The following is a 16,144-nucleotide window of genomic DNA, read 5'->3' on the forward strand; positions in this document are numbered from 1 at the left end:
CACCACCCTCTGGAAAGCCCTGGGGTTGTGGGCGGTGCAGTCTGCCCAACGCATCACTGGGGGAAAACTACCTGCCCTCCAGGACACCTACAGCACCCGATGTCACAGGAAGGCCAAAAACATTATCAAGTACAACAACCACCCGAGCCACTGCCTGTTCACCCCGCTATCATCCAGAAAGCGAGGTCAGTACAGGTGCATCAAAGCTGAGACAGAGAGACTGAAAAACAGCTTCTATCTCAAGGCCATCAGACTGTTAAATAGCCATCACTAGCCGCCCTCCACCAAGTAACCTGCCCTGAGCTTAGTCACTGTCGCTAGCCGGCTACCACCCGATTACTCTACCCTGCACCTCAGAGGCTGCTGCCCTATGTACATAGACATGGAATCACTGGTCACTTTAATAATGTTTACATACTGTTTTACTCATTTCATATGGGGTGGCAGGGTAGCCTAGTGGTTAGAGCGTTGGACTAGTAACCGGAAGGTTCAAATCCCCGAGGTGACAAGGTACAAATCTGTCGTTCTGCCCCTGAACAGGCAGTTAACCCACCGTTCCTAGGCCGTCATTGTAAATAAGAATTTGTTCTTAACTGACTTGCCTAGTTAAATGAAGGTTAAAAAAAATGTACATACTGTATTTTAGTCAATGCCAGTTCGACATTGCTCGTCCTAATATTTGCGTTTGGTGTGGTGCATACATTGGATTTATCCTAAGTAAGCATCACGTAAGCATCACATTGTATGCGTAGACGGTTTGACAGAAATGGTAGCAGAAGGTGAATGTTGAACTTTTGTTGAACACATATCCAAGATGACGCTGCGTACGGTTTTGCGCCGCGACGCTGTCGGTGTGAATTGAAGCGTTGTCCGTGTTCAATACTGCGTTAACACACTTCTCCTAAAAGTCATACAGTATAAAGCTGCATCTACCTTGGTGATTTTCATTGAAGAGTTTCATGGACTAGACCGGGGTAGGTTAACCTTAGTGACCCCAGAACAGACTCGACCTGGGTAGGTTAACCTTAGTGACCCCAGAACAGACTCGACCGGTGTAGGTTAACCTAAGTGACCCCAGAACAGACTCGACCGGGGTAGGTTATCCTTAGTGACCCCAGAACAGACTCGACCTGGGTAGGTTAACCTTAGAGACCCCAGAACAGACTCGACCGGGGTAGGTTAACCTAAGTGACCCCAGAACAGACTCGACCGGGGTAGGTTAACCTAAGTGACCCCAGAACAGACTCGACCGGGGTAGGTTTACCTAAGTGACCCCAGAACAGACTCGACCTGGGTAGGTTTACCTAAGTGACCCCAGAACAGACTTGACCGGGGTAGGTTTACCTAAGTGACCCCAGAACAGACTCGACCTGGGTAGGTTACCTAAGTGACCCCAGAACAGACTCGACCTGGGTAGGTTTACCTAAGTGACCCCAGAACAGACTCGACCGGGGTAGGTTAACCTAAGTGACCCCAGAACAGACTCGACCTGGGTAGGTTTACCTAAGTGACCCCAGAACAGACTCGACCGGGGTAGGTTAACCTTAGTGACCCCAGAACAGACTCGACCTGGGTAGATTAACCTAAGTGACCCCAGAACAGACTCGACCGGGGTAGGTTAACCTAAGTGACCCCAGAACAGACTCGACCGGGGTAGGTTAACCTAAGTGACCCCAGAACAGACTCGACCTGGGTAGGTTAACCTAAATGACCCCAGAACAGACTCGACCTGGGTAGGTTAACCTAAGTGACCCCAGAACAGACTCGACCTGGGTAGGTTAACCTAAGTGACCCCAGAACAGACTCGACTGGGGAAAGTTAACTTTACAATCTTCCAGCCCATGGTTTGTTGCTTCTACACGCTCCTTTCCCCATAAATGTGTGCCCAGGTCCCCTTTAAAATATTGAAAACACCAATCTGAGTACAAGTGAATTGGATTGAAAAGGAAGGAGAACATCCAAGGCTGGATGTTCTCCTTCCTTTTCAATCCAATTCACTTGTATGACTATCTGCTAACTCTGTCCAGTGCACTGTGACCCGGTCGGTATAAGTACCAATGTTCCAGGTTTACGTCCAAAACTTAATAACCAACCTCATCATTCAAGTGACCATCAATCGGCCAATTTAGTAGACTCTGTAAGAACCCAGCTCGCGATTAATTGATCTCTTCCCTCAAAAACATTTCCCGACATTCCAGTGCCTAAATAGCAACCCCACCCGTCCTAGAGTTCGTTCCCTGGCCCCATTCACATATCAATCGGGAGGACATGGGTCTCAAACCCTGGAATGTCGGCTGTCTTGTTTGATCTTTCTGTTGTCTTGAACCCCACTCCAACATGCGTTCGTTCCCAGCCTGGCTCTCCAATCAAGCACAGAGACACCACCAGCAGTACTAGAAACAGCATAACCCATGCTCCCTCAGAGACCTCTCCCTTCAGAAGTGGTTTTCCAGCTTCCCCCCACTTCCACTATTCTACTCTTCATCTGAGCAATAGCTTCTACTTCCTCATTACCCTGCCAGTACTCTTCATCTGAGCAATAGCTTCTACTTCCTCATTACCCTGCCAGTACTCTTCATCTGAGCAATAGCTTCTACTTCCTCATTACCCTGCCAGTACTCTTCATCTGAGCAATAGCTTCTACTTCCTCATTACCCTGCCAGTACTCTTCATCTGAGCAATAGCTTCTACTTCCTCATTACCCTGCCAGTACTCTTCATCTGAGCAATAGCTTCTACTTCCTCATTACCCTGCCAGTACTCTTCATCTGAGCAATAGCTTCTACTTCCTCATTACCCTGCCAGTACTCTTCATCTGAGCAATAGCTTCTACTTCCTCATTACCCTGCCAGTACTCTTCATCTGAGCAATAGCTTCTACTTCCTCATTACCCTGCCAGTACTCTTCATCTGAGCAATAGCTTCTACTTCCTCATTACCCTGCCAGTACTCTTCATCTGAGCAATAGCTTCTACTTCCTCATTACCCTGCCAGTACTCTTCATCTGAGCAATAGCTTCTACTTCCTCATTACCCTGCCAGTACTCTTCTTCTTTCAGTGCGCTTTCTGGTGTATTATTTCATGTTGCAAATCCATTAACAACTCACTATCAGTCATTATTCTCACCGTTTTAATGTGCTTATCTTTAGTCTTTAATAAGCCCGCAGGCACTGCAGTTCCTTCAGCGGTTTGAGGTTGAACCCACAACTGTTGGACTGTTTTCAGAGAAGTGTAAATGTGTAAATGTTTTTCACTTGTCTCTCTTTTGGGCAACACTGTCTATAATATTTTCAGTTCTCTCAGCACATCAGACTGAAAGCAAGGTTGTCATGGGTACCGCCTGTGGTTGCGGTAACCCGGCTTCCTGTAGCGATCTAGTCAGAGCTCAGATCGAAACTGCCAAGCACTCCCGGGTCGAGCAACCAGAATCCCTCTCAGTCTTCTTCTTTCTTTCGTTCTCGTTTCAGTTTCCTGTAACATGGCATCATGTGCCCATTCGGGATGTTTTGATTAGGCCTTGAGCTGTCTTCCAATGCTCACATAATCTCCATCATTCTCAGGATTGTTATTATTTGTGTAATGTGCCACACTAGTGGTGGTGGGAGCCTGGAAGTGTCCTGGATCATACCCTTTTGAACTTACCCCCCTGCCCTGACCGTCAGTCTAGGGGCTCCCACTCCCCACCCATGTGGTAATTACATTTTCTATGTACAGTGCATTCAAATAAAAAGTATTCAGACCCCTTGATTTTTCCACATTTTGTTACGTTACAACCTTATTCTAAAATTGATTAAATTGTTTCCCCCCCCCCCACCATTCATCAATCAACACACAATTCCCCATAATGACAAAGCAAAAATAGGTTTATATAATTTTTTACAAATGTATGAAAACATAAATACGTAAATATTAAATTGACATAAGCATTCAGATGCTTTCCTCTGTACTTTGTTGAAGCACCTTTGGAAGCTATTACAGCCTCGAGGCTTCTTGGGTATGACGCTACAAGCTTCGCACACCTGTATTTGGGGAGTTTCTCCCATTCTTCTCTGCAGATCCTCTCAAGCTCTGGGGAGCATTTCTGCATAGCTATTTTCAGCTCTCTCCAGACACGGTCTGAATACTCATGTAAATAAGGTATTTCTGTTTTCACTTTGTCGTTATGGGTTATTGTGTGTAGATTCCTGAGAATTGTATTTTATGCAATTCATTTCAGAATAAGGCTGTAATGTGACAAGATGTAGAAAAAGTCAAACGGTCTGACTACTTTCCTTAGATACTGTACATACATACATAATAATACGTGTATATGTATCTCTTTAAAATATATTTCCCATTATTATTTTCCACTGACACCCCTCCCCTAATTGGATTAAACTAATGAACAACAACACTTAGGCTTCTACTTCCAGCTTACGCACACCATATACATTTTACGGACACAGTCTATTTTTTCAAGAGATACATTTAGTTTGTTTTTAGTCCTGTCCTTCCTCGAACCTCAACCATCTATTTCTGACGTCGAATCCAGTTCTATTTGCCATATATTTGTAACTGTGCTGTTTCACAGAAGTTCTGAACCTACATACATTTTACAGACTCAGTATATTTGACATTTGTTATCTTGTTGTTCTTAGTCCAACGCTTTTTTTTTTGTTGCTAAAAGTGTTATATTGCTAATCGATTGACTATGACTTTTAAAATCATCAGTAGTGCTATCTGCAGAGTTAACTCCGGTTAAATGTTGCAATTCTTGAGCCATTCCTGGACCTGTGACCAAAAACAAGCTACATATGGACAGTACCAAAACAAATTATCTAATGACCTTGCCTCTTCGCAGCAAAATCTGCAGACTTGGGAAGACTGTATCCCCCATACAGGTATATATAACATTCTATTGGTTGCAAGAATTTTGTATAATAAGTTAAATTGATGAATTCTAAGTGTTGAATCCGGCGTCGTTTTGCGTATCAATTCTTAAACCATGTGCCGTGGAATCGGTACATCGAAAATCTCTTCCCAACTATTTTGCAATCTATTAATTTTGGTCTATAATGCAGGGCCGACAGACAAGCTCCTTACTTTTTCTCCCTTCCACTTGCTCTTAAATATTTTGTGGTAATGCTACAATAGGTTGGTTGGGATTTTGGGTAGAGCAGACATTTCCATATATTGTTGTTAACTGCATGACCCCTAGTGGTCTGAATATTGACTTTGATCTCAGGCCCTTCTATTGACCATTTCTAATTATATTATACACACACCCTACAGTACACTACCACACTACAGTACACTACCACACTACAGTACACTACCACACCACAGTACACTACCACACCACAGTACACTACCACACCACAGTACACTACCACACCACAGTACACTACCACACCACAGTACACTACCACACTACAGTACACTACCACACCACAGTACACTACCACACTACCACACTACACTACCACACTACCACACTACAGTACACTACCACACTACAGTACACTATCACACTACAGTACACTACCACACCACAGTACACTACCACCCTACAGTACACTACCACACTACAGTGCACTACCACACTACAGTACACTACCACACTACAGTACACTACCACCCTACAGTACACTACCACACCACAGTACACTACACTACAGTACACTACCACCCGACAGTACACTACCACACCACAGTACACTACCACACCACAGTACACTACCACACTACAGTACACTACCACACTACAGTACACTACCACACTACAGTACACTACCACACTACAGTACACTACCACACTACAGTACACTACCACACTACAGTACACTACCACACTACAGTACACTACCACACCACAGTACACTACCACACCACAGTACACTACCACACCACAGTACACTACCACACTACAGTACACTACCACACCACAGTACACTACCACACCACAGTACACTACCAGCCTACAGTACACTACCACACTACAGTACACTACAGTACACTACAGTACACTACCACACCACAGTACACTACCACACCACAGTACACTACCACCCTACAGTACACTACCACCCTACAGTACACTACCACCCTACAGTACACTACCACACTACCACACCACAGTACACTACCACACCACAGTACACTACCACACCACAGTACACTACCACCCTACAGTACACTACCACCCTACAGTACACTACCACCCTACAGTACACTACCACACTACAGTACACTACCACACTACAGTACACTACCACACCATAGTACACTACCACACTACAGTACACTACCACACTACAGTACACTACCACACCACCACACTACAGTACACTACAGTACACTACCACCCTACAGTACACTACCACACCACAGTACACTACCACCCTACAGTACACTACCACACCACAGTACACTACCACCCTACAGTACACTACCACACCACAGTACACTACCACACCACAGTACACTACCACCCTACAGTACACTACCACACTACAGTACCACGGACGGGCGGGCGGGCGGGCAGGCGGGCGGGCGGGCGGGCGGGCGGACGGACAGACAATCCTGGGGAGTATACAGGAAATTCATTTTCTCTTTATTATGAAGCAGTGGAGCTTCTGCCATCAACATTCTGCAGAGGTATCTTCCTTTTAACAATATATTTAGTGAAATTTTCAAAATTTCAACAAAACATCAGCAAACATGGAAGGTATATGAATAATATGATTTGAATCACATCCGATGATTGGTCTGGAACAGAGTCAATAGACACAGGATACCAACAAACACAAAAATTCCATTCAAGGATGATACTAAGATCCCAAGCTACAAGAAAATTAATGTTCATTTGTATACATCATGAAGCAGTTATGTCTGGGAAAAGTATGGCATTTATCAACTACATGAGTAGCTGTTTTATTACCAATCTGCCATTGAATAAAGGGAGTTTTTTTTTTTAATAAAGACCAAATCAATTACAATACTCTGTTGATTGATAGTTCAAGTGGACACACAGGAAGTGGGCTGCTTTGGCATTGGTGTTTTGACCAGACCTGTGTTCAAACACTATTCGAACTCAAATACTTTATTGAACTTGTTGCAACGGAAGTAATAGAAAAGTCCCAAACGTTAAAAAAATATATAAAATATATAAAAAGCCCACCTGGCAGGCTTAAGCAAACGCTGAAAGTATCTGAAGGATTTTCGAATAGTATTTGAACCCAGGTCTGGTTTAGATTCCGTGTTGTACGGCGGCGTCATCAGGAGTCAGGACCTCAGACCTCTTTCCCCTCCAGTTTTTTAACGACTCCTCTCCCTCCCAGTTTATCGATGAAGACGGAGCTGTCTTTGGCATCCGACATGTCGTTCACCTGCCACTCAAACTTCAGACCTGTGAAGCACACGAGAACACAGCCAAGTCAGTCAATTTATCTTTATTAAGGAATCCCACTCCTCACATATTTTAGTTTGGGTTTTATTGGAGATTAAAAATAGAGGAGAGTGGTGCTGAAATAGCAGTTGGTTTCGTAACCCCATGCTGCAGCGGTGTGTCTGTTCTGGAGGACCTGGCTTAGACTACTACTTGACAGCTCTTTGGTCTTGGCCATAGTGGAGTTTGGAGTGTGACTGACTCTGGAGGACCTGGCTTAGACTACTACTTGACAGCTCTTTGGTCTTGGCCATAGTGGAGTTTGGAGTGTGACTGACTCTGGAGGACCTGGCTTAGACTACTACTTGACAGCTCTTTGGTCTTGGCCATAGTGGAGTTTGGAGTGTGACTGACTCTGGAGGACCTGGCTTAGACTACTACTTGACAGCTCTTTGGTCTTGGCCATAGTGGAGTTTGGAGTGTGACTGACTCTGGAGGACCTGGCTTAGACTACTACTTGACAGCTCTTTGGTCTTGGCCATAGTGGAGTTTGGAGTGTGACTGACTCTGGAGGACCTGGCTTAGACTACTACTTGACAGCTCTTTGTTCTTGGCCATAGTGGAGTTTGGAGTGTGACTGACTCTGGAGGACCTGGCTTAGACTACTACTTGACAGCTCTTTGGTCTTGGCCATAGTGGAGTTTGGAGTGTGACTGACTCTGGAGGACCTGGCTTAGACTACTACTTGACAGCTCTTTGGTCTTGGCCATAGTGGAGTTTGGAGTGTGACTGACTCTGGAGGACCTGGCTTAGACTACTACTTGACAGCTCTTTGGTCTTGGCCATAGTGGAGTTTGGAGTGTGACTGACTCTGGAGGACCTGGCTTAGACTACTACTTGACAGCTCTTTGGTCTTGGCCATAGTGGAGTTTGGAGTGTGACTGACTCTGGAGGACCTGGCTTAGACTACTACTTGACAGCTCTTTGGTCTTGGCCATAGTGGAGTTTGGAGTGTGACTGACTCTGGAGGACCTGGCTTAGACTACTACTTGACAGCTCTTTGGTCTTGGCCATAGTGGAGTTTGGAGTGTGACTGACTCTGGAGGACCTGGCTTAGACTACTACTTGACAGCTCTTTGTTATTGGCCATAGTGGAGTTTGGAGTGTGACTGTTTGAGGTTGTGGACAGGTGTCTTTTATACTGATAACAAGTTCAAACAGGTGCCATTAATACAGGTAACGAATGGAGGACAGAGGAGCCTCTTAAAGAAGAAGTTACAGGTCTGTGAGAGCCAGAAATCTTGCTTGTTTGTAGGTGACCAAATACTTATTTTCCACCATAATTTGCAAATAAATTCATAAAAAAATCCTACAATGTTATTTTCTGGATTTTTTTCTCATTTTGTCTGTCATAGTTAAAGTGTACCTATGACGAAAATTACAGGCCTCTCTCATCTTTTTAAGTGGGAGAACTTGCACAATTGGTGCCTGACTAAATATTTTTTTGCCCCACTGTAGATTCAGCCTCTTGAGAATTGAAGGAAAATTATGAAACAGACACTAATGCGAATAATGTAATTGTTCTGGGGGTGGAAGCTGCCAAGTCTCCCCTTGGCGTCCATGAATACGCATCACTTTATAGGCTGAGTGTCACTACAGATGGTGTTTGGAATACATGTCCTTTTCCATTGAAATGACGGGTGCACAGAGGCACTGTTGGGATGCCGGACTGTTGGGATGCCGGACTGTTGGGGATGCCGGACTGTTGGGGATGCCGGACTGTTGGGGATGCCGGACTGTTGGGGATGCCGGACTGTTGGGGATGCCGGACTGTTGGGGATGCCGGACTGTTGGGGATGCCGGACTGTTGGGGGTGCCGGACTGTTGGGGGTGCCGGACTGTTGGGGGTGCCGGACTGTTGGGGGTGCCGGACTGTTGGGGGTGCCGGACTGTTGGGGATGCCGGACTGTTGGGGATGCCGGACTGTTGGGGATGCCGGACTGTTGGGGATGCCGGACTTGTGCAGGTAACCTACTTAACCTACTTTTGAAGTGATTTCTTTTTCACAATCAGATGAAAACATCATGACTGGTTGTGTTGACCCATTATGTCTTTACTATAAAGCCAATGTATTTTTACATTGGAGAAAGAAAAAAAAACAGAGACCCACAAATATCACAGTATAATTCGCACTCTGAATGGCACTTTCAAGTGAATTTACCGATTGCATACACTGTAACAAGATTTTTGGAATTGATTTATGATTGATTTGAACAGGGAAATGGACCAAACCTAATCTGAGGCATTTCATGTGTTGAAACATTATAATAATATAGAGAAGAAAAAAAATCCACCTTGCAACGATTAAAGTTCAAAATGTTCTGGACCCCCTGAACTGGGTCTGTACCCCACCTTGGCCATCCCATTCAAAATGTTCTGGACCCCCTGAACTGGGTCTGTACCCCACCTTGGCCATCCCATTCAAAATGTTCTGGACCCCCTGAACTGGGTCTGTACCCCACCTTGGCCATCCCATTCAAAATGTTCTGGACCCCCTGAACTGGGTCTGTACCCCACCTTGGCCATCCCATTCAATATGTTCTGGACCCCCTGAACTGGGTCTGTACCCCACCTTGGCCATCCCATTCAAAATGTTCTGGACCCCCTGAACTGGGTCTGTACCCCACCTTGGCCATCCCATTCAATATGTTCTGGACCCCCTGAACTGGGTCTGTATCCCACCTTGGCCATCCCATTCAAAATGTTCTGGACCCCCTGAACTGGGTCTGTACCCCACCTTGGCCATCCCATTCAAAATGTTCTGGACCCCCTGAACTGGGTCTGTACGCCACCTTGGCCATCCCATTAAATATGTTCTGGACCCCCTGAACTGGGTCTGTACCCCACCTTGGCCATCCCATTCAATATGTTCTGGACCCCCTGAACTGGGTCTGTACCCCACCTTGGCCATCCCATTCAAAATGTTCTGGACCCCCTGAACTGGGTCTGTACCCCACCTTGGCCATCCCATTCAAAATGTTCTGGACCCCCTGAACTGGGTCTATACCCCACCTTGGCCATCCCATTCAATATGTTCTGGACCCCCTGAACTGGGTCTGTACCCCACCTTGGCCATCCCATTCAAAATGTTCTGGACCCCCTGAACTGGGTCTGTACCCCACCTTGGCCATCCCATTCAAAATGTTCTGGACCCCCTGAACTGGGTCTGTACCCCACCTTGGCCATCCCATTCAAAATGTTCTGGACCCCCTGAACTGGGTCTGTACCCCACCTTGGCCATCCCATTGAAAATGTTCTGGACCCCCTGAACTGGGTCTGTACGCCACCTTGGCCATCCCATTCAACATGTTCTGGACCCCCTGAACTGGGTCTGTATCCCACCTTGGCCATCCCATTCAAAATGTTCTGGACCCCCTGAACTGGGTCTGTACCCCACCTTGGCCATCCCATTCAAAATGTTCTGGACCCCCTGAACTGGGTCTGTACCCCACCTTGGCCATCCCATTCAAAATGTTCTGAACCCCCTGAACTGGGTCTGTACGCCACCTTGGCCATCCCATTCAAAATGTTCTGGACCCCCTGAACTGGGTCTGTACCCCACCTTGGCCATCCCATTCAAAATGTTCTGGACCCCCTGAACTGGGTCTGTACCCCACCTTGGCCATCCCATTCAATATGTTCTGGACCCCCTGAACTGGGTCTGTACCCCACCTTGGCCATCCCATTCAAAATGTTCTGGACCCCCTGAACTGGGTCTGTACCCCACCTTGGCCATCCCATTCAAAATGTTCTGAACCCCCTGAACTGGGTCTGTACGCCACCTTGGCCATCCCATTCAAAATGTTCTGGACCCCCTGAACTGGGTCTGTACCCCCCCTTTGGCCATCCCATTGAAAATGTTCTGGACCCCCTGAACTGGGTCTTTACGCCACCTTGGCCATCCCATTCAATATGTTCTGGACCCCCTGAACTGGGTCTGTATCCCACCTTGGCCATCCCATTCAAAATGTTCTGGACCCCCTGAACTGGGTCTGTACCCCACCTTGGCCATCCCATTCAAAATGTTCTGTACCCCACCTTGGCCATCCCATTCAAAATGTTCTGGACCCCCTGAACTGGGTCTGTACGCCACCTTGGCCATCCCATTCAAAATGTTCTGGACCCCCTGAACTGGGTCTGTACCCCACCTTGGCCATCCCATTCAAAATGTTCTGTACCCCACCTTGGCCATCCCATTCAAAATGTTCTGAACCCCCTGAACTGGGTCTGTACCCCACCTTGGCCATCCCATTCAAAATGTTCTGGACCCCCTGAACTGGGTCTGTACGCCACCTTGGCCATCCCATTCAAAATGTTCTGGACCCCCTGAACTGGGTCTGTACGCCACCTTGGCCATCCCATTCAAAATGTTCTGGACCCCCTGAACTGGGTCTGTACCCCACCTTGGCCATCCCATTCAAAATGTTCTGGACCCCCTGAACTGGGTCTGTACGCCACCTTGGCCATCCCATTCAAAATGTTCTGGACCCCCTGAACTGGGTCTGTACGCCACCTTGGCCATCCCATTCAAAATGTTCTGGACCCCCTGAACTGGGTCTGTACCCCACCTTGGCCATCCCATTCAAAATGTTCTGGACCCCCTGAACTGGGTCTGTACGCCACCTTGGCCATCCCATTCAAAATGTTCTGGACCCCCTGAACTGGGTCTGTACCCCATTCAAAATGTTCTGGACCCCCTGAACTGGGTCTGTACCCCACCTTGGCCATCCCATTCAAAATGTTCTGAACCCCCCTTGAACTGGGTCTGTACCCCACCTTGGCCATCCCATTCAAAATGTTCTGGACCCCCTGAACTGGGTCTGTACGCCACCTTGGCCATCCCATTCAAAATGTTCTGGACCCCCTGAACTGGGTCTGTACCCCACCTTGGCCATCCCATTCAAAATGTTCTGGACCCGCTACTTTGAACGACAGTTGAACTTAAGGTCATGACGTATTTAGAAATGTTTATTTTTTCAAGAATCAGTGTGTGTAATGATTCATCTATAAATCCCAACAATGGATGTAGCAAACTGCCAATCAATAGGCGGCGTTTGAAAATGAGAGTATCTTATTGGACAAGTCCCTGCAATCTCTCCCTGTTTCAGTCCATTTTATTCCATTTGGTACCTAATGAACATATCATCCCCCCCCCCCCCCCCTGATGCAGGAAAGGTGATTGGATGAAAGTGTTGAAGCAGAACTGAGCCAACCCAAATTCTTACCTTGGAACTTTGCTTTAATGTATTGCTTGGAGCTGGCGTATTTCATCTTCTTCTTGATCGTTGAGTGTTCTGGAGCCCTGCGATTCAAACAGAAGAACACTACGTTTAGAAAGTACTCCCAAACATTCTGCCTTGAGGCAATGTCCAAAACCTCTCTCTCACTCCCTCCCTCCACTCAAAATGGCTGACATGGTAGTGTTATGTATGGTATACAGTGCATGTCCTTGTATTTCTATTTCCACCTATCACCTTCCTTGGGGTTGTCCTTGCTCTCCCAGGAACAGTCGTACAGGGTTAGTTATTCTAACTCTATGGTCCAACCTACCACATGATGAAGACCAGGTCCTCTTTGGGGCTGTCCTTGCTCTCCCAGGAACAGTCGTACAGGGTTAGTTATTCTAACTCTATGGTCCAACCTACCACATGATGAAGACCAGGTCCTCTTTGGGGCTGTCCTTGCTCTCCCAGGAACAGTCGTACAGGGTTAGTTATTCTAACTCTATGGTCCAACCTACCACATGATGAAGACCAGGTCCTCTTTGGGGCTGTCCTTGCTCTCCCAGGAACAGTCGTACAGGGTTAGTTATTCTAACTCTATGGTCCAACCTACCACATGATGAAGACCAGGTCCTCTTTGGGGCTGTCCTTGCTCTCCCAGGAACAGTCGTACAGGGTTAGTTATTCTAACTCTATGGTCCAACCTACCACATGATGAAGACCAGGTCCTCGTTGGGGCTGTCCTTGCTCTCCCAGGAACAGTCGTACAGGGTTAGTTATTCTAACTCTATGGTCCAACCTACCACATGATGAAGACCAGGTCCTCTTTGGGGCTGTCCTTGCTCTCCCAGGAACAGTCGTACAGGGCATAACGGCAGTCCTCCGTTGGCATCATGTTGACGATCTTCCTGAATACGTCCTCCTCCCCGTTCAGGTCCTTGACCTTAATTGATTGGTAATTGATTAATTAGTTGCAATTATATAGTGGTTTTTATTATCTAGATGCTCACGATACAACCCCTAATAGCAATAAAATTAAGAAAGCTTGGACATTGTAGTTTCTGTATTTTAATGCATTAATATGACGCTACATGATTCTATGGCAACCACGTTAGCTCCCAATTACATTATATTATAAAACGTTCAGAGTTTTTAAACAGTGCTATGTGTAAGTGAATGTCTAGAATAAGAACAAGATAGCAAATGAGAGATTTAGTACACAACCCCTTAAAATGAGTAAGAAGCAAGGAGAGAGGATGCAAGGAATTGAGGAAATATAAATTAAGAAAAGCTTAGAATGCCTAACTATGCGGTCCTCTGGATCTGAGTTGGTAGAGCATGGTCCTTGCAACGACCTGGGCAGTGGGTTCGATTCCTCGGGACCACCCATACGTAAAAACAAAATGTCTGCTAAATGACAATAATTATATGGCTCCTCTGACCTTCAGGCACTTGTCCTCGTCCACAACGATACACTTCCCGTCGTCGCTGATCTTGAAGAGCACCAGCTTCAGCTGCTCCTGCTTGTCAGCCCCCTGGAGGCGAACTCTGATCTTGTCAAATGTGAGAACGACATCATCGTGGACCGCTATTCCAGAGGCCTGGTCACAAAGGAGAGAAGAAGAAGACGACAACGGTCACAAAGGAGAGAAGAAGAAGAAGAAGAAGACAACGGTCACAAAGGAGAGAAGAAGAAGAAGAAGACAACGGTCACAAAGGAGAGAAGAAGAAGAAGACAACGGTCACAAAGGAGAGAAGAAGACAACTGTGACAGAGAAAGAAGAAGACAACGGTCACAAAGGAGAGAAGAAGAAGAAGAAGAAGACAACGGTCACAAAGGAGAGAAGAAGACAACTGTGACAGAGAAAGAAGAAGACAACGGTCACAAAAGAGAGAAGAAGACGACAACGGTCACAAAGGAGAGAAGAAGACGACAACGGTCACAAAGGAGAGAAGAAGAAGACAGCGGTCACAAAGGAGAGAAGAAGACGACAGCGGTCACAAAAGAGAGAGGAAGAATACAGCGGTCACAAACAAGAGAAGAAGAGTCAGAGGAATGTGGATCTCCCGTTAGTCTACCGATCTCTCAGCGCGCTGTTGATGTCTGACTGCCAACAAATGTCACTCGATTCTACATGAAAAAAAATCGGATTGCGCTGCTTCGCAAGTACTCTCAGCCGACTAACGCTATTGGTGTGTTGTAGCCTTAGGAAAACGGTGAAGGCTTCAGTCTGTCACATTCCAGACAGACTGGAACAAGTCAGAACTAGATTCTAAATGTGAACGTTGTCCTAAAGTTGGATTTGACAATGAGTATAATAGAATACATGGGGTATAGAGAGAGAGAAATACATGGGGTATAGAGAGAGAGAAATACATGGGGTAAAGACAGAGGAAATAGACCTCATTCTGATATTTCAGTATACATGGGGTACAGACAGATGAAATAGACCTTATTCTGATATTTCAGTATACATGGGGTGTAGACAGATGAAATAGACCTCATTCTAATATTTCAGTGTTTCATATTGTATCTCTCTATAGGAATTAGTTCCCTTGTGAATGTTCTAGGCCTCTGTCAGCCACATTCCTGGAGATGGTGGGGAACAAGTCAGCACTAGTAGTATAGCCACCCTGGCCAATCCTAAACACTCAGGAGGGAGCTGGTTATATAACCCATGGCACCCTATTCCCTACATAGTGCACTATTTTTAACCTGGGCTCATAGAACAATATTATTATTCAATAACAATAACAATAACATTATTCTATATATAGTGCTTTACTTTCATTCAGGTCCATGTCTTGGGTTCTGTCACCAATGGCACCCTATTCCCTATATAGTGCACTACTTTAGACCAGAGACCTATGGCACCCTATTCCCTATATAGTGCACTCCTTTAGACCAGATCCCTATGGAACCCTATTCCCTATATAGTGCACTACTTTAAACCAGAACCCTATGGTACCCTATTCCCTATATAGTGCACAACTTTAGACCAGAGCCCTACGGGGCAATTCGAATGCAACCTAAAACGGTTCTATTCCTTACTTGCAGAAGAATCCAAAGATATTGTAAGACGAAACTCTTGACATTCGGATGAAGGTTAAGTAAGTGTTCATGGTAAACAACAGAGAAGTTTTTCTTCAATGAAAATCAGACCACTTTCTTTGGAAGTTGTGAATGTGCCAAAAGAGCCAAAGATTCAGAATAGATTCCCACTGAGGTTACAAGTTATGTCCTTACAATTATCCGTGTAGTATCGGGGGGGAATACTCGACCGGAGAGAGAGGTATACTGTCCATTTTGAGGTTATTTTAAAACATTTCTCTCAGTTTCACACATAGCACATGTCCTAATCTCTAACCCCACAAAATATATTACAACACTGAGAATTTGGTTGGCTTAGAAAGAAAGAAAAAAAACAAACATCCGTGCAGAAACCTCCAGCACTCACCATTTTGACTGCTGTTGTGTGAAGAAAGTAGACAGGAAAG

At 45.9% G+C, this 16,144-nt stretch overlaps 1 protein-coding gene across 2 annotated transcripts in view; it reads right to left on the reverse strand.

Annotated features, from left to right (window-relative positions):
- Window positions 1-6,567: 6,567 nt before the first annotated feature.
- Window positions 6,568-16,144, reverse strand: part of LOC139367879 (cofilin-2-like) — an 11,299-nt gene continuing 1,722 nt past the window's right edge. For both annotated transcript variants that reach the window (XM_071106230.1, XM_071106229.1), the window contains exons 2-6: window positions 16,105-16,144; window positions 14,089-14,247; window positions 13,450-13,589; window positions 12,650-12,726; window positions 6,568-7,385 (exon numbers count right to left, since the gene is read on the reverse strand). The exon at window positions 16,105-16,144 is cut by the window's right edge and continues 48 nt beyond it. In XM_071106230.1, the coding sequence (XP_070962331.1) occupies window positions 7,270-7,385; window positions 12,650-12,726; window positions 13,450-13,589; window positions 14,089-14,247; window positions 16,105-16,107 (495 nt within the window). In that variant the 5' untranslated portion in view covers window positions 16,108-16,144 and the 3' untranslated portion in view covers window positions 6,568-7,269. The remainder of the gene's footprint in view (window positions 7,386-12,649; window positions 12,727-13,449; window positions 13,590-14,088; window positions 14,248-16,104) is intronic.

The sequence above is a fragment of the Oncorhynchus clarkii genome, chromosome 16, assembly GCF_045791955.1.
Source record: "Oncorhynchus clarkii lewisi isolate Uvic-CL-2024 chromosome 16, UVic_Ocla_1.0, whole genome shotgun sequence".
Taxonomy (NCBI): domain Eukaryota; kingdom Metazoa; phylum Chordata; class Actinopteri; order Salmoniformes; family Salmonidae; genus Oncorhynchus; species Oncorhynchus clarkii.